General features: G+C 35.2%; 2 protein-coding genes across 5 annotated transcripts; both read right to left on the bottom strand.

Annotated features, from left to right (window-relative positions):
* Window positions 1-5,784: 5,784 nt before the first annotated feature.
* On the bottom strand, window positions 5,785-13,442 carry LOC132622705 (glucose-6-phosphate 1-dehydrogenase, cytoplasmic isoform). Of its 2 annotated transcripts, none has more exons than XM_060337356.1 (16): window positions 13,287-13,442; window positions 12,325-12,562; window positions 11,840-11,925; window positions 11,438-11,489; window positions 11,184-11,370; window positions 10,373-10,530; window positions 10,220-10,288; window positions 9,548-9,606; window positions 8,817-8,853; window positions 8,027-8,098; window positions 7,559-7,706; window positions 7,328-7,423; window positions 6,778-6,848; window positions 6,388-6,503; window positions 6,225-6,270; window positions 5,785-6,143 (listed from the first exon to the last, which is right to left on the bottom strand). In XM_060337356.1, the coding sequence occupies exons 2-16, from the start codon at window positions 12,490-12,492 to the stop codon at window positions 5,976-5,978; spliced, it is 1,533 nt and encodes a 510-aa protein (XP_060193339.1). In that variant the 5' UTR covers window positions 12,493-12,562; window positions 13,287-13,442; the 3' UTR covers window positions 5,785-5,975. The 2 variants fall into 2 exon arrangements, with proteins under 2 accessions (XP_060193339.1, XP_060193338.1); XM_060337355.1 differs by lacking the exon at window positions 13,287-13,442 and adding an exon at window positions 13,146-13,278.
* Window positions 13,443-14,496: 1,054 nt separating this feature from the next.
* LOC132622706 (plant UBX domain-containing protein 1) lies at window positions 14,497-22,276 on the bottom strand. Of its 3 annotated transcripts, XM_060337357.1 has the most exons (8): window positions 22,075-22,275; window positions 18,951-19,047; window positions 18,753-18,827; window positions 18,334-18,413; window positions 17,338-17,467; window positions 17,091-17,195; window positions 15,639-15,737; window positions 14,497-15,019 (listed from the first exon to the last, which is right to left on the bottom strand). In XM_060337357.1, the coding sequence occupies exons 1-8, from the start codon at window positions 22,153-22,155 to the stop codon at window positions 14,817-14,819; spliced, it is 870 nt and encodes a 289-aa protein (XP_060193340.1). In that variant the 5' UTR covers window positions 22,156-22,275; the 3' UTR covers window positions 14,497-14,816. The 3 variants fall into 3 exon arrangements, with proteins under 3 accessions (XP_060193340.1, XP_060193341.1, XP_060193342.1); XM_060337358.1 differs by lacking the exon at window positions 15,639-15,737 and having other exon boundaries at window positions 22,075-22,267; XM_060337359.1 differs by lacking the exons at window positions 14,497-15,019; window positions 15,639-15,737 and adding an exon at window positions 15,763-16,345 and having other exon boundaries at window positions 22,075-22,276.
* Window positions 22,277-23,831: the final 1,555 nt, after the last annotated feature.

Raw genomic sequence — 23,831 nt, 5'->3', positions numbered from 1 at the left:
TGCGTTTTGGTACGGAAGAAAATATTTTTTTAGAGAATGCTTTTTATTTTATTCATATTTGGTTGATTAAAATATTTTAAAATACATTTTTTTTAGAAAAACATGTTCTTTTTCCTAACGGAAATAGGAAAACAGGTTTTCATAAGGGACATTCTAAGGGGTCGTTTGGTTCAAAAACAAATTACGCTGGGATAAGTTATGCTGGGATTAGTTATTCTGGAGTTATTTTTTATTGACTGTTTCGTATGTTGGACTAAAAGTATTATACATTGGATAATTTCTAAAAAGAAGAGGTTTCTCCCTTATCCTGGGATAACCTATTCCACCCTATGGTAGGTATAAGTTATCCCAGCACTATTTTTACTCCTGGGATAACTTATCCGATGATTACTAACCAAACAAGGGATAAGGAATTGCTAAATTCTTATCTCAGGACTATTTATGTTTATCCTTCGTACCAAACGACCCCTAAGTTCATTGTCTCCTATAGGGGTATACAAAGTAAACCGACAAACCGCACCAAACCGATAAACCGAATCAAACTGAGAGAAAAACCCGACTAGTTGTTTGGTTTGATTTGATTTGGTGTTGGAAAAAAAAAACCGATCATAATTGGTTTGGTTTGGTTTTAGCTAAAAAAAGTCAAACCGAACCAAACCAACCCGACACTACATGTATTCATTTTTAAAAATATTTTATATATAAAAATCTTTATTTGTAATGTAATTTATAAATATATCTTAAATTTTTTTGTAGTTTTTTTGTCTTTTATCTATTATATCTCAAGCTTAAACTTAGAATTTGAATGTCAATAAGTTTTATATCCCATGGATGTTAGTAACCCAAATAAAGTCCAAACCGAAACCAACTCAACACTAATGCTAACAAAAGAAATTCAATTCTACCACTAATAATGACAATAATGTTGGATATCTATTCTTTAGTTTTGCATAATTGGTTTAGAGAGTGAAAATACATAACTTTTTTTTTTTTTGGTCATGTAATTAATACTTATTAGCCGTACTTATTTTAGCATGACTTAGTACTTTTAGATTATGGTCATTTTCTTTATGGCTTATTAATTTGCAATATTTATTTTAACTGATTTTATTATCTTTTTTGTTGAATATTTTAATACAATGTCATCACTCATCTCATCTTTTGTGTTATTTTCTTAAGAAACACCTTAATTATATAGTTGTATCTTACTAGGACTAAAGAAATATTTGAAGTAAAAGTTATATGTTTTGTATGAAGACTTTTTCGGAAAAAAACCCGAAAAACCCGAGAAACCCGAATAACCCGAGAAAATCTGAGGTTGAAAAACCCGAATTTTATTGGTTTGGTTTGGTTTGGTTTATAAATTTAAAAACCCGACGCAATTGGTTTGGTTTGATATTTAAAAAATTCGAACCAACCCAGTCTATGTACACCCCTAGTCTCTTCATATTCACCCAACGCCCTCAACTCCCACTCCTTGACCATCCCACCTCGCACTACCACCCCATCCCACCGCATAGTATTTTGCTAAATTAGATATAAATTCTCTTGGGATATTATATTTTTGTTTACTTGGCAAGCACTACAATTTAAGAGAGAGAAAAACACTTGTTTTCCAAAAAAACATTTTTCATGAAAAATATTTTTCTTCATACCAAACACACCCTATATTAAAGTACAAGAGGCGGGAGGGGGGGTTGTGAATTGTACGCCAGTTAAAAATCTAGTCGACTACTGTTTGGTGCCAGTCGACTAATGGCGAGACAGCCGGCACAAATTTGTTAGTCCTTCGATTTACATAAGTATAAACCACAATAAATAGTATGGGTGCAGAATATAATATGAGAGCAATATAATAAATAACACCAAGATTTTTATACTGGTTCAGAACCAATATGGTATCCTAATTCAGTCCTCTTGGGTTGCAAAGAGGTTATCTCTTTAAGCTCTTTGTAAGTTGTTCTTTGTACAATGGTTGTAAGGTTCTAACACTCAAAACGCTTATACAAGGTTGGTTTTCACTCGCTCACCAACAACGACTCTTTGATTTTCACTCGCTTACTAAAGAAACGAACAATGACACAACCTCTCAATACAAAACCTCACCAACAATATTTTTTCTCTTCTCTCCTTTTTGAGTACATAGTAAATTACTAAAAAATAAAATACTTATGAAAGGTAGAGCAAAGAACTTGAGAAGGTTGAGACGAAAGTATAAGTGCCTGCGTGCCTTTGAGTGTTGCGGTGTCTTCTCTTTTATATTTGGTCCTTGAATATTCTAGTAGTTGATCTTCATAAATGCAGTGATCTTCCCATCTTGGAATATTCCTAATATCGCTCCAATCTTCCTTAAATTCTTGAATGCCTCCCTTCAAAGGCGGATCTAGGATTTGAAGGTGGCAGGTGCCACAATTTTCTTCAATCTACATCTTGTTAGGAACGTGTATTTGGGTCGGATCCATCTCTTTTTAGTTTATTCGGGTCAATTTAATAGGCTTTTTTTTATTTGCAAATATGAAATTACATCTCAAAAATCAAGAAATGAACATAATTAGCATCTTAAATAAGGAATCACACCCATTAACAACAAAAGTAAAATCGACATTTTCACCGAGGGACTTGCATCTCTTATATATATTAAAAAATGAATTTGCACAACTAAAATAACATCTTCAATAAGGGAATTACCCCAATCAAAATAATAAAAAAATAATAGAAAAACTCTTCAATAGGTAAATACACCTCAAAAGTAAATGTTGAATTAGATAAGCTGCAAGTTCTCAAAAATAAATCATAAATTTCATGTTTTTTCTAAGCAGTGCTTACGAAATTTCCATCACAATTTAACTAGTAAAGTGATTTAAATTGAATTTAACAATTATACAATAGCATAAATTTTTATAATACACTCCCTCCGTCCATTTTTATTTGTCCATTATACTAAAAATATATGTCCAGTTTTACTTGTAAGCTATATAATTTGAAAAAACAAGACATAATTTACCATTTTATATCTATTTTACCCTTATTATTAAGTACTCCAAACCATTTCTCTCTCCTTTTTTCTTTTTTTTTTTTGCTTATTAAGAGTGTCAAAGTCAAATATAGACAAGTAAACATGGACGAAGGGAGTAATAAACAAAAGAAATTATAAAAAAATAAAAAATAAAAGAATTTTGATTTCAATCCAAAATTCCCATTGAGATCCAAGTTTTTCGATTTAAATACTCACAGATTTAAGATTAAGAGAAATGCTTAATTTAAGGGATTTTGAAGTTTCTATTTGTGTGTTCTCGTTGGAGATCACACATAAAATAATAGAAAAGAGGAAAGACAATATAAATAATAAAAAGATAAATAGAAGATTGAGAGAGCCGAAAAGGGAATTACTAGTACAAAGGAAGTAAAAAACACAAAGATAAATGAGAGTCCGAGAATATTCAAGATAGATTCAAATTTGTGTCAACAACCGTGACACCTTTGTCTAATTTAAAACTGGGGGTGACAGGATCAAATATTTAACCTAATTTAAGTAAATTACAACATAAGTATATAAAACAATTATTAATCTAGGGGTGCCATGCCACCCCCACCCTTTAACGTGGATCCGCCCCTGCCTCCCTTGATCCGTGTCTTGATTCATCCAAATCCTTGATTTCCATCTAAGATGCTGCTTGTATGTAGCTTTATTATTTGGAAAGGAAAGCTTTGTGCATGTACAGTATGATCTTTGTAACATAGAGAATATTTTCTCTTATTTGTCTCGCGTAAAACAAGGCCTTCCTTCTATGCTCTTTCATGATAATTGACACCAGTGCTATAGAGGAGATCTCCACTTTGTTGATCATAATAGAAAAATATATAAGAAAATATAATTTCCTTTCTCTCTCCAATTAAATATTTTAAGAACGGATGCTTCCTTGGCCATATTCAAATCTGGTCCCTTTATGGAATAATAAAATAATGTTCACCAGTGACTCGTAATTTCCAACTTTTATATACCTTCCTTTTTTAATCCAATACCAATCTGCCTTTGGATTGGAACCTTTCCTTCTTTGGTGCAATACCAATCTTCAAGGTTTATTCTTGCTGAATATATCGTCATTGCTTGCCGAAGTGTTCTTCATATGACAAATTTCTGGCTATACAAATTTGAGCTCTTATTTAAACAGCCCAAGAGAATTTCAAGATCCTCTTCATTTTACCTTGGATCTTGATTTATATTATTTTGAATGTAATCACATTCGTCTTCTTGAATTTGGACTTTGATAATTATGACTGTGGACACTTATGTAAACTTGAGACTTCTTGATACTCCATAGATTTTGGGTCTTGATCTTTCCTTGTGTAGAATATTTTTCCTTCCATAGGATCGTTGTAAATATTCTTTCCATAATTCTTGCACCTTGATTTGAGTAAGTATTTTTCTTCCACATCTTCTTCCGTAAATTCCATCTCATAATATCTTCTTTTCCATATTTAATCAGATCTTCACCAAATTCTTCTTCATCAAATAAACCTATACCAAAAATAAATTTACCACAAGTAAATATTCTTTTATTAATAATTATGTTGGTTTGTTATCAGCAAAATTGATAGGTGAAACCTTGGACCTAACACTATATTCACTTGTCAACTACTTTAGTACCAAATTGCAATGGGAAAAGAACATATATGGCCGGTCGGCCATAAATAATCCCACCCTCTAACCCAATTTTTTCCAAACCCAAATTATACCCACTAAACTAATCCCATCCATTAGCCAAAACTTAAATAAGACAATTTTCAAATAAAAATCCAATCACAAAAATGTTTGAGGCGATTTTTATATATAATATGTGTCATTTGTGTATAAAATATGTATCAGTATCTATTTGTAATGTATAGAAACTGTATAAAATATGAATCACTAAGGTATGTATCATTTTTGTATATAATATGTATCATGTGTGTATATAATGTGTATCGACACAGTGCAACTGCCCCGTATAGAATAGAAAATTGTATCATTTTTGTATATAATATGTATCATTTTTTGTATAGAAAGTGTATATATAATTCCAGCATGTGTATATAAACTGTATCAGTCTTGTAAAGAAAGTGTACCATACGTATAAAAAATGCATAATAGAAACCGTATCATTGTGGTATATAATATGTATGTATATGTAAAAAAAATATCATAACATTATTGCATAATATGTGTATAATAAATGTATAATTAATGTATAATTTATGTAAAATAAATGTATGATTAATTCCAGCATATGTATATAAAATGTATAATTCTTGTATATAAAGTGTATATATAATTCCAACATATGTATATATGCTGTAGCAGCCTGGGCTATTGGGCCGGCCAGCCTTAGCATTATTTTGAGCCGACCGGTCATTTTTTTGCATTATTTTGAGCCGAACGGACTTCTGGGGGTATTAGGCCCAAATATTGGCCAAACGTGGCATTACTTTGGGCCACACACAACGTCCTTTTCCCAATTGCAATTGTGTCAACTATATGAATCATCTAAATCCGTTATGTCTAATTATAGGATTCACAGAAGACTTAGAATCATCTATATAGTTGTAAAACTCTAAGTGCAACAACAAATACGACGATGCCTCTGTACCAAACTAGTTGGTTTTGCTTCATTTGTACTTGTCGCGATCCAATATCTCTTGCATATCTTTGTCAAACTGGAGATGTGGGAGGCTTTTTTCTTTTTTGTGGAAAAGGGGTGGGGGGGTGGGGTAAGTCTTTCTTCACTCTTAGGAAAACCCAAGGAATATTCAGATACTCTCATGTATTAGCTTCAAAAAGATGAAATATATTATTACATGCAAATATACTGGCGATACACCGACTATAATGTTACTTCTCAATGAGTTTGCACAAAGGCAGGATAATACATGGCAAAAGTGACAAGGTAACCACTCATCTATAGGGATAGTAGGATATAATCTGCACTTTGGCAGACTTATAACGTGGGAGGAATCCATATATAGCCATGAGTTTGCATGTAACCGGCCTTTCGCAACAATTCATCTGCTTCTGCAGGGCCTCTGCTACCTGGCTTGTATGGTATTGGCTTGAACTCTCCATTGTCAATTCTATGCAAAAGAGGGGTAAAAATCTCCCAAGCCGCCTATATTTAACAGAATAAAAATATTACCAATCGCGTCTATGTACCAGGCAATATATACCAAAAAGAAAATGCACTACGTACCTTGAGCTCATCCCTCCGCACAAAATGCTGCTGATCCCCTCTTATTCTGCGAAATAAGAAAATATTGTTAATCCGAGCACGAAATGTTATCTGTCAGTCTGTGTATTGCAAGAACCAAACAAATCAAAACTGAGGCAACATGCACAAAGGCTGAGAACCATACGTGTCGAGAATCAGACGTTCATAAGCCTCTGGAATGACAACACCTTGGTAACGCTGTGTGTACGACAGGTCTAATTCACTTTGAGCAGTTGACATTTCAAGCCCAGGCTGCTTGACCTGCATAGAGAAACAAAAGTTGTGTCACCAAAGAGCACAAGCAGAAGAGGCGTTCTGTTCTTCTCTCTCCTTGAAATGAATGAACAAAAATTAACAGGTGGACCTCCCTATTCTCTTAAATTTAGATAATGAACAAAATAGCTGCTTCTTCTCTCTGTCTCAATATCTCTAACATTGTACTAATTTGAACACTTCCTGGACGTTATCCGAAACTATTTGATGAATAACCAAAGTAGTAGCTTGAACAGAACAAGTATCACAGAATTATTCTCACCGTAAGCTTCATGTACATGGCTTCTGAAGGCTGGAGGCGTATCACAAACTCATTTCTCCCTTGCTTTTGACCTGTTTGATATGTCACAAAAGGTATTTTCCATCATTGAACTTAGACCGAAAATCTGATACACAGCAATAAAATCACAAATAAAGGGAACCAGCAATGACCTAGTGGGTGAAGTTTCATATAATGCATAGAGTTGATGGAAAACCAAAAATGAAATCATGGTATTAAATGGCCTAGTAATGCTGAACTTCAATTAGGAGAATTAAAAGCAGCAATTATGATTTAACCTATGAACATCAAATAACATGCTTCGCAAATGAAATCAAAGAGCAAGTAATTTCATATCTTAAAAGGAGAAAAGTAACCACCAAGTTTGCGTTACTTCTTAAGTAAATTGATGCATGCTAGTGGTGATGCAATTTGCTTACATAGGTGATGCAATTTGCTAGTTTATGTAACATGAGCTAACGATCAAACATCTACAAAAATGTAAGAAAGTAGGACAAGATGATATTATCCTTAGAGAGATCAGGACACATACATCTAAATATATCACCAGGAACATCCTTAAACTGCACTCTTATTTCTGCTTTTCTTGAATTTAGCGCTTTGCCAGCCTTCATTATAAAGGGGACACCTGCAGCAGGTAAGCCACATAACTACATAAGATATCCAAGATACAGATAAAAAAGAGTAGCTGAAGTACATCTATGAAACAACAGGCTGAGATCAGCAGTAAACAAGTTTTAAACTTGTGAAATTCTTATCTAACCTTCCCATCTTTCGTTGTGTATGCGTAAAACCATAGTTGCAAAAGTAGGGGTATTTGAGTTGTCAGGCACCGTCGGGTCGTCCTTATAGCCTTCATATTGTCCGAGAACAACCTCTTCATCTTTAATTGGAAGCATTGATTGAAGAACCTGCGTGGATAAGAAAACCAATAAGTGTAACAAGCACAATTCTGTGAAAAGGTAGTATTGGTTCTTCGAGTCATTTAAGTTTAATTCCTGCGTGGAGAAGGCAATAAATCTGTGAGACAAGAAAATTCTGTGAAAATGGAGTATTGTTTTTTCAAGTCATTTATTTTTAATTCCTGGTTGACCTCAGATTCAACTAACTAATGCTCAGATGGAAAGCAGCACGTGCAAAGTGTATTTACAGTGATTATCTTATCTTATTTTATCCTGCAAAGAAGTAAGCAACCACATTGATTTTGTTGCAGTGTTAACCTGATACATACCTTAACTTTTTCATCCCGAATATGTTCGGGCTTCAAAGAAACCGGCTTCTCCATGGCAACTAGACAAAGGACCTGCAGTTGGGAAGGTCAATAATAATGGTAAGAATTAACATAACCAAGCATAGTGCAGAATTCAACTGTTCAATGGTTAGAGCAATTGAAACTAAGGACGAGTCTACGCAAGGAAATAATTGCATCTATCAAAAATTTACTATGTTGATGGATTTTCCACATATATGAATATGTGCAAGCATTGGTTTTACCACAATCCTGAGACATAATCAAGAAATGCCTTCCTGTAATGTGCTTCCAGAAGAGAATCTGTGAAGTATAGTAAACCCCATATTTTAAGCTTCTAACTAACAAAGGTAGAAATACAACAACAACATACCCAGTTTAATCCCACAAGTGGGTCTGGAGAGGGTAGAGTGTACCCAAACCTTACCCCTGCCTTGGGAGGTAGACACACACAGGGTAAAGGTATGATATGATGATTAAAAAACGACTACTACGCCTCAATCCCAAACAAGCTGGGAGTCAGCTATATGAACCCTCAATGACCATGTTACTCCATTTAAACTCATCGCAGGCCAATATTATATGTGTACAAATAACAACAACATACCCAGTGAAATCCCATAATGTGGGGTCTGGGGAGGGTAAAGTGTACGCAGACCTTACCCCTAAAATGTAGGGAGGCTGTTTCCGAATATAGGTGTACAAAAATAATAATAAAAATAAAAAGCATATAGCACTTATTCGCTTTAAAGTCAGAGTAATTATGGGTCACCTGCAATAGATGGTTCTGAATAATGTCACGTATAATCCTGCAAAATGAACGAATGGATAAGGTTAATTAGTACAAAAATGTAAGAAATGCAGATTAGTGAAGTTCAGAGAAGGAAAATTTATAGGCTTCATTTAGGAAAATCTGCTAAGGCTATATCTGATCCTTCAAATTAGGGAAGCAGAAGCCACTGTTTTCAAGAAAAAAGGAAAATCGAATTTAACTGGAAGTTGGATATGCCTTCTTTCTGGTAATACAGAATCCCTTTCCAAATTGCATTAAAAATCAGTGACCTGCTAAAGACCAGAGGAACCTGTGGACTAGTCTGTACCGAATAGTGCAGCTTTTGGCTGGCTTTGTTGTTCAACCTCAACGCCACTCACCAAAAGAATAACTAGTAGCACATCTTCATAATCCACGTCATAACACGACTCATATGAACAGTGTGCCAAACAACTTACCAATTAAGTGACTAGCTAAATTTTGAGAACATCATTCAAAATATTATGGTGGAATTTCCGTTCTCTTTCTGCCTCCAGCAGGTCATTCTACTCTCTAACCTGAACTCACAGGCAATCGACAACTAGTCTAGTCATCAATCATCTGGCACTCCATGTTATTATATTGCAAAGGATTACATTGGAGATGGAATATCTTCAAAATCCAACAGTAAGAAAAGGTGTACAGATAAAAAAAAAAAAAAAAAACTTTATTTCTCAAGACCTAGGGCATACCCATATTCATCAAAATATCCACCGCGACCTTCAGTTCCAAAGTCTTCTCTGAAGACAATCTGCAAAAGTGGAGAAACAAAGTGATCATTTGAAGGTTAAGGACATCACAACTGAAAGCTCTAAAAAACATGGAACGAGCAACAGAAAGGACAAAAGGAAACAAATGTGGTAAGTTAGCTGATATCGATATCCAAACATTGATCTAATATTGACAACCGAGATTTCCCTTCATGATCTCAGGCTCAGCCATCGTATTGGCTCATCATGTTCGTCTTCTCCATGCATCAGATAGTAACAAGATAACTTAACCACCATGTAAGGTATTCACTCGACATTACAGATTATTCCCTCATTATGATTTGTGAGAGGCCTGTAACTGGAGGTCGGTCCAAATAGTTCAAGAACCTGATCCTTGCCTAACAAACTAAGCAAACCTGACAATTTAAGTGGGCAGATATGTCGTTATATGCTTAGAGGAAGGCCTCATCTCTTGCCCTGTAGGCATATGGACCTTTCATCTTTTCATTATCAGTATGGTATGAGTATCTTACTTTTTTTTTAATTTGTAATGATATGATACGGATGAGATTTCTCCCACTCCATTAATTTTCTTTATAGGTTATATTACAAAAAAGTAGTATCGTACACATGTATCGTAGAAGGAGAATATACCTGTATATTATCAATGTTGTCACGATTCCAGAGCGGCAAAAAGAAGCGATTTGCAAAGCGCAGCACCAACTGCAGTAGTTTTCATACAGTATGAGATAAATACACGTAGACATTTGAACTCATACTCAACAAGATAGTGTATTTGGAAAGTACCAAATTCTGAACCAACTCCTTCCCCAGATAATGGTCAATGCGGTAAATTTGGGGTTCTTCAAATAGTTCTCCTATCTGAGAACTTAGTTGCTCAGCTGAAGCCAAATCCTTGCCAAAGGGCTTCTCAACAACAATGCGAGTCCAACCACCAAGATCAGCTGAAATAGTGCAGGAAAATCTTTAAAAATTTCTGTTTAGTATCCAAAAGCATCGCAAGCAAAAATAAAAACAGCTACTTATTAGCTCGCAATCTGACCAAGTACCGCGACTTGAGGACACATTACATAAGTCATACAGTAAGCTGGCAATTCTTTGTTCTCAAATCTAAATTAGAATGTAAGAATTCAACAGAAAATCCAAGCTGCAAACTGTAAAAATCTCAAACTAATGAAAACTTTACACAAGGGTTTACAAATTTGCGCCAAAAAAGAATTATTTGTTCATTGAAAGGAGATTTTTCTTTTGTTGTACAAGTCAAGCTTATTCATTCCAGTTTACTCCTAAAAAATTATAGATACCGAAAGCGTTAAATTTGATCTTACTTTTTAAAAAATGTATTACCTATCGTTAGTTTTGTATGACAATTCTTCGAGCTAAAAAGGGACAATTTCTTTAAAAAGACAATCGCATCCAGAAAGGAAGGTAAGGAAACAGTAACACATATTCGTAATTTTTATTAACATTAGGCGGTAGCTATAACCATGCAGAAATGTTTAAAGTCATCTTTAAAGCCTACTAATGAAAGACCAAAAGAATGAGGATTGGATTTGTAATCAGTTAAGTTGAACTCATTCCGAGAAGAAATACATACATTTGTTCATACAATATCTTTTTATCATTCTGCAAACAGAGGGATATACTGATGGGGGAAGAGCAAAGTAGAAGAGTCTTCTGGATGACCCTTCTGTGCTATTTTTTGAGATTTCATGCTCAGATATCGCCTTGTCCAGTGCAATAAAGCCCTCCCCAGAATCATAAGAGCCACTAACGTATTTAATCTGAAAGAGCAATGGTGAGTAAGCAAATAGCACACGTGAAAAGAATATAAAAAATATTTCCACTCACCAGTTGCAAAAACTCTGACACTTCTTCATTTTCTTTTCCCTTAGAAAGATACCTGCAATTAGAGAAGGTCATTAAGACAGTACAACAAATATATGAAGTAGAAGAATACTTTAATCAGAAGGAAGCTGAACTACAACAAAAAGATCTTTCTTTTAGAGGGAAACTAGTGGGGCACATGGTGGCAAGAACAATCCTACAGAAGAACAGATAAGCTTGAAAACCTTCTCTAGCTTTTTTTTTTTTTGGAAAAAATAATTCAAAGCAGTGGTCATCCTCACTTCCCTTAATAAGGAGACCAAAACAAAAAGTATCTGAAGAACATGGACATAAATAGAGACAAGGTGATCAACAAAATACTTCATCATGAAATGGATACTGGGAAATGCAACAGATAGCACTCACCCGCGAATACGGCCTCTCAAGTCATCATCAGAAATTTTGGTCCTTGCATAGCCAAATATGTGAACTTCGTTGGATTGCAGGAATCGCTGATAGTGCACAGCCCAATGGCGGAGTTAGCATATTGCCTGAATGAGCTCCACAAACTTTTTGACTAGTAGTATAACTGGATATGACTAGTTAGATATTTTCTATGACTAGGTTAGATATAGCTTTGACCAGTGACGGAGCCACATGCATCCAAGGGGTGTCAACCGACACCCCTTCACTGGAAAATTACACTCTATGGATACGTAAAAAAAAAAAAAAAAACTTTTTTGTGTAAATATAATGTGTTGAATCCCCTAAATTTCTTTGTATATTCACGTTTCATATTTTGACACCCCTTAGTAATGATATTAGTTTTGCCACCGGCTTTGACACATGAGATGCAGGAAATTCAAGGCAAAAAAAATCAGATTACCACAAAGAGCAAACACTAAATGTACCTGGCGATAGAGGTTGAAGAGTGCAGGAAAAGTTTTCTTCTTGGCAAGATCACCAGAAGCACCAAGAACAATAATAGAAAGACACCCAGTTTCAGGTATATTATCATTGTCTCTAAAAGACTCATTCCTAATAGTACCCCTTTTCTCCATGCACCATGATGCCGCCATCTTCAAGCCCCCACAACCAGCTCGAACTCAATTCACCCAAGTACGATCACTCAACCTTGTGACTTGCGATCTATAAACTAATAATCAGTCAATAAAAAAAAAACTGACATATAACATACTGGACCCTGTAAGTTATGATTAAAACAACAGTATTCATTCCATCACTAATTGGGAAGTTAAAAACAGTAATCAACTTTGCTAATTCAGGCAAGTATGATATCTTCAACCTTGTGATTAGCAATCTATAAATTAATAATCAGTCAATCAAACACTGTAAATTGTGATTAAAACAACAGTATTCATTCCATCACTAATTGGGAAGTTAACAAGATTTACAAAGACTGCACAAAGCAATCAACTTTGCTAACTTAACTACTAATATTCACAAAGTAGGCGGAGGATCCAAGAAACATAAAAGAATATAATGTTAAAAAGAGCAGTTGATGACAACATAAGATTAATTAAACCTGAATTAGCAGACAATAATGGATGGAAGATCAAAAAATTAGCAGATAAAAGAAGCAAAAATTAAGCAAGCAATGAACTAACACATCGAATGATAAACAATTCACCAAACTAACAGAGACAAGGAACCAACTTTTAGGTATTGAAAAAGAGAGAAAGGAGTATAAAGAAAAGGAATTGGATCAAACCTGAAGAAATTGTAATAAAAGAGAGGCAAAAAGCAAAACGATGTTTTTGGTGATGTATAGGATATTTGTAAGATATAGTATATATTAATTTCAAGATATACATTAATTAATAATAACATTATAGAGATGCCTTTCACCTACCACTTTATTTTGACTTGGGTATGCATTATACGAATTTAGAGAGCCGCCGTGCCCTTTGACCACTCTCGTTGTTCCTACTTCTAATTTCCAACCAACCACTTTTTAACGCCGTTCTCCATTTTACATTTTTTCACATAGTTAATCTCTTATTTGGACAGTAAACAAAATGAATTATTGTAATGACTGAACTATTAGTAGACGTGTCAATTGATTAACGACTTTATAGTCCAAATATTCGAAACAGGAGAGAGTCAAGAGTAGGTGGACCATTCGATGTTTCCAAGATTCAACAAAAGGTAAGAAAAAAAAGATATTTTAGTGAGAACAGCAGAACACCACTCTAGACTAGTTTATGACTTTTTTTCAATTAGATATAAAAAAAAATAGCTCTAAGTTGTTCCATTTTGTTTGATATTATATTTTTATTTAAATCACAAGTTTCACTTTTTTTTAAAAAAATCCTGGATTGATAGTTATGTTTACATAATAAATGATGTCACCGCTAGATCACCAATTTGTCTGTAGCCTGAATATATAATTTGCTGGCCCTACAATAAATAATTTGGGAAAATTGAAGCCATTTTGTTAGCCCCGTTTGGCCATAAGAATTATTCACTTTATTTCAAAAAAAAAATCACTTTTTTCCGGAATCAGCTTTTGGCAATGAGAATTTCGAATGCAACTTGAAGTTGTATTCCGGAATACCAAACCCTCAAAATATTTATTTTTCAAAAAAAAAATCACTTTTTTATAACTACATTTCACCAAAAATTATAATTTCAAAAATTATGGCCAAACACAACTCCAACTCAAACTCCAAAATTCCAAAAAAAAAGTGGGGCATCTATAGACAAAGGGGGCTATCTGATTTTATTCTCCAATATCCAGGAGTCAAAATAAACTTTTTATTTCCTATATTAAGCATGATGGAGGCTGCTTATTTTTGACCGAGAGAAACAGGCTCTGGAATTCTTTTCTTATATTTAGGTTTAGGAGCCTTTGTGAAAAAAAAAATTCTATTATGCATACAAATCGTCAACAAGGGGGAGACCGCTGGACTTTGAAACTGGAAATGTCTTCTAAGTTCTAAACCAGCCCTTATTTCCTTCTTTATCTCTTAATCAAATCTCAAATTCTCAACAAAGTTATGACCGCTTGACTTTGAACCTAACAGTTAATTAATTTCTCTAATTCTTTCTTGCTAGAGGGATGAAGCAAGACCTGGAGCCGAAGCTCAAATTTACTTATACATTGTAATACCTTACATTTGTTTATCGACAGATCAAGCAAAGAAATGTCTGAAGTTCATTTTCAATCTATGTTTGAATGAGGAACAACATATTTCCAAGTTCCAACCTCCTCTTTTGGCATACAACTCCATACAACTCCAGAAAGTGATTATCTATTTGAAGCAAAGAGGACCATGTACATACGTCTTAGCTTCTAGTGACAACTGATTACAGAACCAGCGGGATTACAGATAACACTTGATTAGAGTAGACTATGATCATAACCCTGAAATGAACCATATTACAATTTCAACCACTTTGGCTTAATTTTCTTCTTATCAGCAGCAGGCTTTTGATCTGGTACTGAAGCAGGGGGGTCGCTTTTTGGAGGTTCATCTCTGCTAGGTTCACCAGGTTCCTCCTTCTCTATCATAGTATCCAATCCTAGCAGAGACATGACCTCTTCTTGAAGGTAGGGCCCAGATGCTGCAGCGCCGTCATCACCTGAGAATAAGTTGAGCCATAAGATTAATGACTAATAATAAAAATCTTAAGAGACTGGTGAGAGCGTACATCACAGAACAAAACCAAAATCATAAGATGAAAGAAAGTCAGGCAGAAGATTCATTTAAAGTTTTAAACAGGCCGTATGGCTATACACCAAAAGAGCCAACAGAAGAACATCCAGCACTAGATGCATATGGAAAAGGGATTCACATTACATGGATTTTCATTTGCCTATACATACCAAAAATTTTAAGGGGATAATGTCTGTATGGGTACTTTGTGCAGAACCTTCAAAATTACATGACTTAAGAAAAATTGACTGTACCCACATGGAATACGTACCTGTACCGAATATATGACGTACCCACATCCACAAATCATAATTAAGGGACTAAAGAAGAAAGAAAATGAAGTTTAATCAAAACCACGTTGTCCCTCTCCATAGACTAGACATGCTGGAGAAAGGTACACCGTAATTTATAATTACACTTGGGCCTTTGATTCTAGAGTTTCCCAAGAGAGCACCCATATGGAAGCACAAATCCCATGATATGCAACATATAGCAAACCCTCCCCCAACAACCCCAGAGAAGGGAGAAGAAAAAGAGAAGATAACCTTCACTGTCACCCAACCGAAAACCATCTACATCTAACAACTCCAACCTCCCATTATTACTGATCAACAAAACTTCTCCTGTTTCATTATTCCTGTACACTTAAACCAGCAAAAAAAAAAACATTTTGGCAAGAAGAGAATACCCTCCACGATGTGGAAAAAAAAATCTAATTGAAGTGTCATTGTAGAACCACGATTCACATTCTTGGATACCAGGTTCAGCCTCTCGGAAAATTATCGCCGCCATTTAGATAGCTTGATCAAACATAGCAACTTTATGTGCTTAGCCGCTTATTGTGCGGGCAAGAAGTGTTTGGAAATGAGAAAGCACGCTAAAAGCCTAAAGACACAAGGGAAGCTCACAGAGAGACAGATTGTTGGGTGGAACTTCTTTTGCTGCTCACTCAAAGGGTTGTTTACTTGGTCTCAAATAAATGCGAGCGCAGAGTGATCTCTAGCCTCCTAGTTCAAAAATGACAGCCACGATCCAGCAAGGCAAGTGCCTGCTGGACTTTGTGGTGTCTTACGTATACCCGCATGGATGCTTTACCAATCATCCGTGAGATAAGAAACACAAAACATGGGTAAAAACTCGCCTTGTATCATCCAAGAGTACCCTTGGCAGAGACTCTCTAAAACGCTCCCAAGAGTTGGAAATTTTGGTCCATTTACAAAACGCAATTTTTCAGAATAAACAGTAACAGTTCCTGCACACAACTTTGAAAATTCATATCTGAATCGTTTTTAATCGCTTTTTAACGAATAATATGTCAACAGAAAGTCCTAAACAATTATATTCTGAAAAAATATATAACACCCTGTAGTTCTTTTCTTTTTTTTTTTTTTTTTGACACTGGTAACATTATAACACCCTGTAATTCTGAGTGAGTAATGTCCAGAAATCAAATTACAGCTCATAGTTTTTTTCAAGAACCTGTAACAATTTCACGTAAATAAGTACGCGAAAAGAGTATGCATATGAGCATCTAGGGAGTTGGCGATGGAGACCTTTTTTTTTTCTTTTTTTTTCTTTTTTTTTTTATGAAGTACAACTATTATTGATGGAAACCAGCATTAAGAGGGTGCTAGCACATATATTACAGCTGACAGCTTACCATCAATATGAGATTCAGGATTCTGGTGATGAAAAGATATGCCATACTAGGCTATTGATTAACACACATGAATCTTCCCTCTAAAAAGAGCGAGGACTAAGTAGAAGTGTATTATCATGATTGGGTCAAGGAGAAAGATTCTCTTTTAGCCCCTCACACCTCCCTGTTGCAAAGTTTTCTTAGAAGGATCACCAAAAACATTAAACTTAATTCACCACTGAAATATATTAAGTATACAAGTCATTGAATGTTTTATGACCAACTATATAACAGAGGTTTCAAAGAATTAAAGTTACAAAAGTGCAGAGGACTCAGACAGTTAACAGTTTGCACTAACCTTTGGGTAGATTGTAAGAGAAATAGACAATAGCACCAGGAATAAATCCAGCAGAATAGAAATCCTGAGATGCATCTTTTATTTGCTTCTTAGGAGGAGTAGTATCTGAAATTATGAAGCATTAATTCTTCAGCGACGCCATTATAAACTCCTCTCGCAAGCGAAATATAGGAAAAAGTAAAATGTAACTACTGTTTAGGATGCTCTTACAGTAGTAAAATGTAACAACTGTTTAGGATACTCTTACAGATATAGAAAGGCAGTTCCGGATGAGTGATCACTTTCATAAGAAGGTCAAGTAAGCTCTGGATCGTCTCTGATGGGTGAAATGTGGCCTCCAATGTGTAATTATCCGGAAAGCGTACTCTGATTACTGCCTGAACAATAGAGACCAACATGTGATATGAAAATCGACAATGTCAGATGCTAAGGCGATGAAAATTAAGGTCTCTGGGGCTTTAAGCGCAAAGCCGCAATAAAACCAATGCCCAAAAGAGGTAAGAAACACATAAAAGAAGACATGAGTATAATGAAGAAAAATCAATATGAGGTCAAGAAGTTGTACGGACGAAGAAATTTGAAAAAACTACAATTAAGTTAAACATATGAATCAAAATCATGTCATTTAAGTTTCGAATATCATTTTCAACTTCTAATTCAAATGTAAACTGCAGTTTTAAATTTCAATACAATCTTTCTGATTAGTTTTTTCTAAAGCAATTTTTTTAATTTCCTCTTCCTAATCACTGATATTCATTCACCCGCAAGGGTGGCTTAGTTGGTTGAGCATGGGTCTTTCATAATGAAGGTCCCAGGTTCAAAATCCCCTGCCTACGACAGCAGGGCATTTGCCTTATGGGTTGAACTCGTCGCACGGGGCTTGCCTAGTGCGGGTTATCTCTCATGTGTGGTTGGCGAGCTATAGCACAGGAGCTGGCTTTACCCTGTGTGCACCCGAAGAGTAGCGGCTGCGGGTTCCCATGTAATCCAAAAAAAAAAAAATCGCTGACACTCATTCACAATATTTTATAAACCATTAATATATCATGTTGCCAGCTACATTTATTGCTTATTGCCGCCCTCTCCAAGAGAGAGCCCACAGTGAGGCACATGCCTTAGCCATATGTAGGCACTAAAGAACTGCCTAAGCATTCAGCCTCAGCTACACCTAACTTCAGAGTGCAAGCGTGCCTTTAAAAATAATACTGATGAAATAATACAAGTGAAAGGATCGACTGTAAACCTTAGTTATCCTTGCTGTTATCCTTGCTTTGCGTGCAGCTTCTTCTTCCTCGCGAATCTTCTTTGTCTTCAAGTGCTTTTCTGTTGAAAATTTACACAACACCAGTTAGAATGCGCAGCATCATAAAATAACCCAACACCTGTATACGCAGATCTGTAGTAAATAAACAAGAATAGCCAGCGGGAATGGAAAGAACCCTTGAAGAAGGTAAAAATGTTGAAGAAACAGTGAATTTACTGCAAACAAATAAGAATAATAGTCAAATGTTTAGAGTTTTAGTGTAATTAGTCAATTAACTCCACAAGCAACTAAATGACATATTTCTTTCTTCTTCTATTGAAGGTCAACTAGGAATCTCACTTTAGCAAATACTTGAAGCCATATTTAATCTGAAGTTCCATCTAACAAGTGTATCTTACCTTCTTTTTTTGTTCCCAAAAGTCTATAATAATCCTCCGGTGTGAACTCATAGAAGTCTTCTGGCTCCTCTGACACTGCAGAAGACGATTAGAAAGGGTCACAACAAAATAAAATGAACATATATGAAAAATTGACAATAGACTCATGTTTAGGAAGTTGTATTAGTGATGATGCTGTCTATATCAAGCAGGAAGTACCGTTGCTGGAAATATCAGAAGCCGTTGAAGAAGCTGGTGCTGTTTCAAATACGCGGATTTCACGTCCAAACTTTTCTTTTGCAGCTGCAAGCTTCACCTGAGTTTACCCAATAAAACAGAAAAGTTAGAATTCATACCTGGAAAGAGTATTTCCATGCTAAAGTAACAGACAAAGTATTCCTCGGTTTTAGCTTTTGAGGGAGCAACTGAACAAGCCGAAAGTACTTATACAAGGTAAAGGGAACATGTAACTTTACTACCAAACGTTAAAACCAATTTTGGCAACTTTTGTATAGGATTTGCTTATTATTCTTATATTTACAGCTGCATGTTTGAAATACTATGTATATGTTTCAGTGTCGACAGTGCTTCTGTAAGTTCAATAATTTTAAATAAGTGTTGATCCATGCTCTTCACCCTAAGCAGTGTATTATTTAATTTTAAATTTTAAATTGTTTTCCTACTACCTGAAAGGAAGCCTTGGATTAACAGTAATGTTGTTTCCACATGACCTATAAGCCACGGGTTCAAGCCATGGAATCAAACAGATGGTAGGCTATACATTACCCTGCGTGAACAGGGGATGCTTAATGCACCGGGCTACCCTTTTTTTCTTACTAGCTACAAATCAAGCTATTACAATTGTCTTAAGCAAGTACCTTAACTTTTTACTTCTGGGAGTTTTATGGCCTACACACATCTCTACCGTCTTTTGATCGCTAAGGAGTCAAATCACTAGGCGAGTGTATGAGCCTTCTTTTTTGGAAGCTCGTGGAGTCTCTTTAGGTGCTCTCAGTTAGTGAAGCGTAAGAATATTTCCCACAATGAACCTTTCTCCTTAATTCTTTTGTTCTAATACCATAATTGCACGAGCCGTCAAGAAGAGGGAATAAAGCACCAGTAATTCATGAAACTGCTCCTTTACCGCACTTGAATTATCAAAGCGCAATATTACTCATTCTCCTGGACAAAGACTTGCTACTCTTCCATTTAAGAAATTCTACTCAAAACTATGTTCTAGACCCTACCCCTGCTACAAGTACCAATTGAAGATGTGCACGAGATTGTTGAAGATGTAATGGTAACTCTTCCCGTTCTTTTTTCTTCAACGGTGGTGTTCGAGCCAGCTTGCGCACATCTCGACTATTTTACCAGTTACGTGCTACCTGCTACTTCCCATCAGCACATGTATCGGATAATTTGGCCCATTAAGGCTTAGACAGCTAGAAAGAAATCACCTAGTATTTTTTGTCCCCGCTTGGATTTGAACCTAATACCTCATGATTCTCTAATAACTTCGTTGAGGCCACACTCTTGGTTCGCAACTTCCCCAGCTCTTATAAGAGAAAACTTGGAATCATGAAATATATATTTGCAACAAAACTATCAATTCACAATTTCAATAAAATAAAGAAGTAACAATTCGGAATAGTGTGATAATTATTGTAAAGCTGAAGAATGAGATGAATACATAAAAGCCGAAAGGAAGCATAAGATACAGATTACACAACAACAACGCCTCACTCCCCAACTTAAGTTGTGGTCGGGTATATAGATCCTCGTTGACCATGTCAATCCGTTTAAGCTCATCTCAAGCCAATATTACAGAAAATAAAAAATATAAATAGAAAAACTAGGAGTTCTCTATATTTTCTAGTAGTATGTAAATCTCTGACATGACTAGGAGACTCCTATAAAGCATAGCACCTAAAAGAAACGTACTAACATGACTAAAACATATTCCCAACTAACTGATATTTGTCTATATAGATCTTTTACTTCCATTATATCCTATTTGTCTATATAGATCTTTTACTTCCATTATATCCTATTTTTCGCCAAGTTTGCATGGAACCCAAGAATATAGGCCTTTCGAGAATCGAGACACAAATTAATAGGTGAAAATACATGAACCATCTTATATGCTAGATACTTTCAGCAGACAAAATTTCAAACATGTCAAACATAATTTTTTATATTCATCAACTAATATTTGATCTCAAAGATTAGTTTTCATATTATTATAAGCATATATTTCGAGCAAGTATACTTCTTATTACAGGGCTTCTTATTGCAACCCAATTAATCATTTCACTTAGACGTCCTTCAATTATTTATCCCTCTTCTAACAATGACATTGTTTCAGTCCTTTTCTTCATAACTAGGATAGGGGATGATTAGAGGAATGTAGTCTATTTCTTACCAGGTTTGACTCTTCGAAATCCTATTCATTTTCACCGATGAAACCACTGGAGATTTCTACATTGACAATCCTTTCAAGCACTCAAACACTTATACTTGGAACTCTAATGAAACCCTGGAGAGCGTATAGCTAGGGCCCTGAAGATAATTAAATGTCGTATGGGTTGATTAAAAACATAGAACAAAAGGAAAGTGCAACAATCACTAGTCTGAAACTCACACTTGTATGCTAGACATTTGCTCTATCCAGTACTACAACAACAACATACCCAGTGTAATCCTACAAGTGGGGTTTGGGGAGGGTAGGATGTAGGCAGACCTTACCTCTACTTCTATGGGGGGGGGGGGGGGGGGGGGTTAGAGAGGTTGTTTCGGATAGACCCTCGGCTCTATCCAGTACTAGAGAAACTAAAAGGTAATACAGTTTATTTGTGTGCAAACACAGAGAGCACCAAGATCATATAATTTGCAACTACTGATCGTCTAGCCAAAATTCTCATTCACAGCAACTCTCAAACAATGGAATGTATGTAAAAGGGTTTAAAGATTAACAAGAAGCAGCTCGGTAATAGCATCATGTCCAGCTAAGCTAACATACAGCAGATACAACTGGCACCTTTTTTGTATTCAGATTTTTACTGGAAATATTGCTTTAAACTGGACTAAGTCTTTACACAAACTTCTTTCTAAAAGATTCTACAGAAAGAGAATGAAATAGATCATTGTCTTTAAGCAATCAAGATGGGCATGTCATCTTTTCCCACAGTGAATCAACCATCTAAACAACGTTTGCACTGATCTGAATACTCCAAACAGTATCCCAATTCCACAAAAGGGGGGATAAAGGGTACCAAAATTATCAGGGTTAAGACAGGAATCTTTATTTGAAACAACAGAAGAAAAATGAGATTGAAATGAATACCTTAGCTGATTCCAACTCCATTGGATTAACGGTTGTGAATCTCTGACGCTTTATAGATGATGCTATAGAATCAGCTCTCATTAGCAAAGCTAATTCTTCAAGAATTCGCCTTTGCCTCTTTTCCTTTATTGAAATTACTTACAGCTTTTATATTTCTATATATACTTCTCTTTTTGTGGGTTACTTTTCCGAATTCGGGTTTGGGGATATGGGCTAACGAGCTTAATTATATAGGTCCGGTCCAGTGTTATCGTTGTCAAATTGGGGTAGAAATAGGGCATTTTTTTGCGCGGAGTGCCCTTCTTTTGGGTTGGTCTTTATATTTTGCCCCTCATTTATGTCTTCTTTAATTTTTGTCCCTGCCGCCTGTTTAATGAAAGTTTTTTGGCGAAATTACCCTTACCCCATTAAAACCCTTTCTATTTCGGCATTTGCCCTTTTCTTTTCTTTTTTTGCTTCTTCGTTCCTCCTCTGTTTTGTGTCTGTCTTATCAGTTCTAAAATTTAGGTACGAATTTGGATCTTTTGCTCGTTTCAATATTTGTTTTTATGTTAAATTGTTGTTTGTTGAATTGATATCTTTGTCTTCGTCGTTTTATATATTTAATTGATCCTTTTTTATTTAAAATTATAGTGTTTTGTTACAGTGTCTGTATGATTTTTTGAACTTTAGTTTCGTTCCCCATGTATATATTTTGGTTTTTTGAATGTCGTATTATGAATGTCGTAATATGTTTTAGTTGATTTTGATATGCGTTTTGGTTTTCTCTTTGTTGAATCTTTGAAGTTTTGCCTGTGAACAGCTGTTTTATGTTGTTGTTGTTGTTTTTTGTTTAATAATCTGGTTTTTGTGAAGAATGTGTTTGTCTGAGGCAACATATGCCAGGTCCGGCAGAGTTCTTGGTTTTTGAAACTGAAGTTATGCCGGTTCCGGCATAAAGTTATGCCTGTTCCGGCATAACTTCATGAATTAAGTTAATTTATGTGTGTCTTGGTTTTTTGGTGTTGTCTTGTTAATAATTTTGGTTTTTATGCAATCTTATGTGTTTTTGGTGTTGTTTTGTTAATAATGTTGGCTTTTTATGTAAACTGAAGTTTTTCCCCTTCCGACAGACTTTTCTAGTTCTTAACACTTGCGTAAATTTTTGTTTTGCTCATGAAAATGAAAGTTTGCTTCTAACAGCATACTTTATTCTTTTGTATAGTGAACTTCTGCCTCCTCCGGCAGACTTGTCTAATTCTTAACACTTGTGTACTTTTTATTTTGCTTATGAAAATGAAAGTTGCCTCTAACAGCATACTTTGTTCTTTTGTAAAGTGAACTTCTACCTCCTTCAGCATACTTTTCTAGTTCTTAACACTTGTATACTTGATGTTTTGCTTATGAAAATGAAAGTTTGCCTCTAACGGCATACTTTGTTCTTTTGTAAAGTAAACTTCTGCCTCCTCCGGCAGACTTGTCTAATTCTTAACACTTGTGTACTTTTTTATTTTGCTTATGAAAATGAAAGTTGCCTCTAACAGCATACTTTGTTCTTCTGTAAAGTGAACTTCTGCCTCCTCCGGCATACTTTTCTAGTTCTTAACACTTGTATACTTGATGTTTTGCTTATGAAAATGAAAGTTTGCCTCTAACGGCATACTTTGTTCTTTTGTAAAGTAAACTTCTGCCTCCTCCGGCAGACTTGTCTAATTCTTAACACTTGTGTACTTTTTTATTTTGCTTATGAAAATGAAAGTTGCCTCTAACAGCATACT

This window comes from Lycium barbarum, chromosome 12 (genome assembly GCF_019175385.1).
Source record: "Lycium barbarum isolate Lr01 chromosome 12, ASM1917538v2, whole genome shotgun sequence".
Lineage (NCBI taxonomy): Eukaryota > Viridiplantae > Streptophyta > Magnoliopsida > Solanales > Solanaceae > Lycium > Lycium barbarum.
Note: the sequence above shows the minus strand (reverse complement) of the source record. Positions and strands in the feature narration are given on the sequence as shown.

Excerpts from the sequence above, each read along its gene's own strand:
- LOC132622706 (XM_060337357.1), bottom strand. The coding sequence starts at position 22,155 with ATGAGAGCTGATTCTATAGCATCATCTATAAAGCGTCAGAGATTCACA. Across the intron at positions 18,828-18,950 it reads TTCTGATATTTCCAGCAACG|TGTCAGAGGAGCCAGAAGAC; the intron begins GTACTTCCTGCT and ends CGTCTTCTGCAG. Across the intron at positions 17,468-18,333 it reads TAACAGCAAGGATAACTAAG|GCAGTAATCAGAGTACGCTT; the intron begins GTTTACAGTCGA and ends TCTATTGTTCAG.
- LOC132622705 (XM_060337356.1), bottom strand. The coding sequence starts at position 12,492 with ATGGCGGCATCATGGTGCATGGAGAAAAGGGGTACTATTAGGAATGAG. Across the intron at positions 11,490-11,839 it reads TTGAGAGGCCGTATTCGCGG|GTATCTTTCTAAGGGAAAAG; the intron begins GTGAGTGCTATC and ends CTCTAATTGCAG. Across the intron at positions 10,289-10,372 it reads AGGAGTTGGTTCAGAATTTG|TTGGTGCTGCGCTTTGCAAA; the intron begins GTACTTTCCAAA and ends AAACTACTGCAG.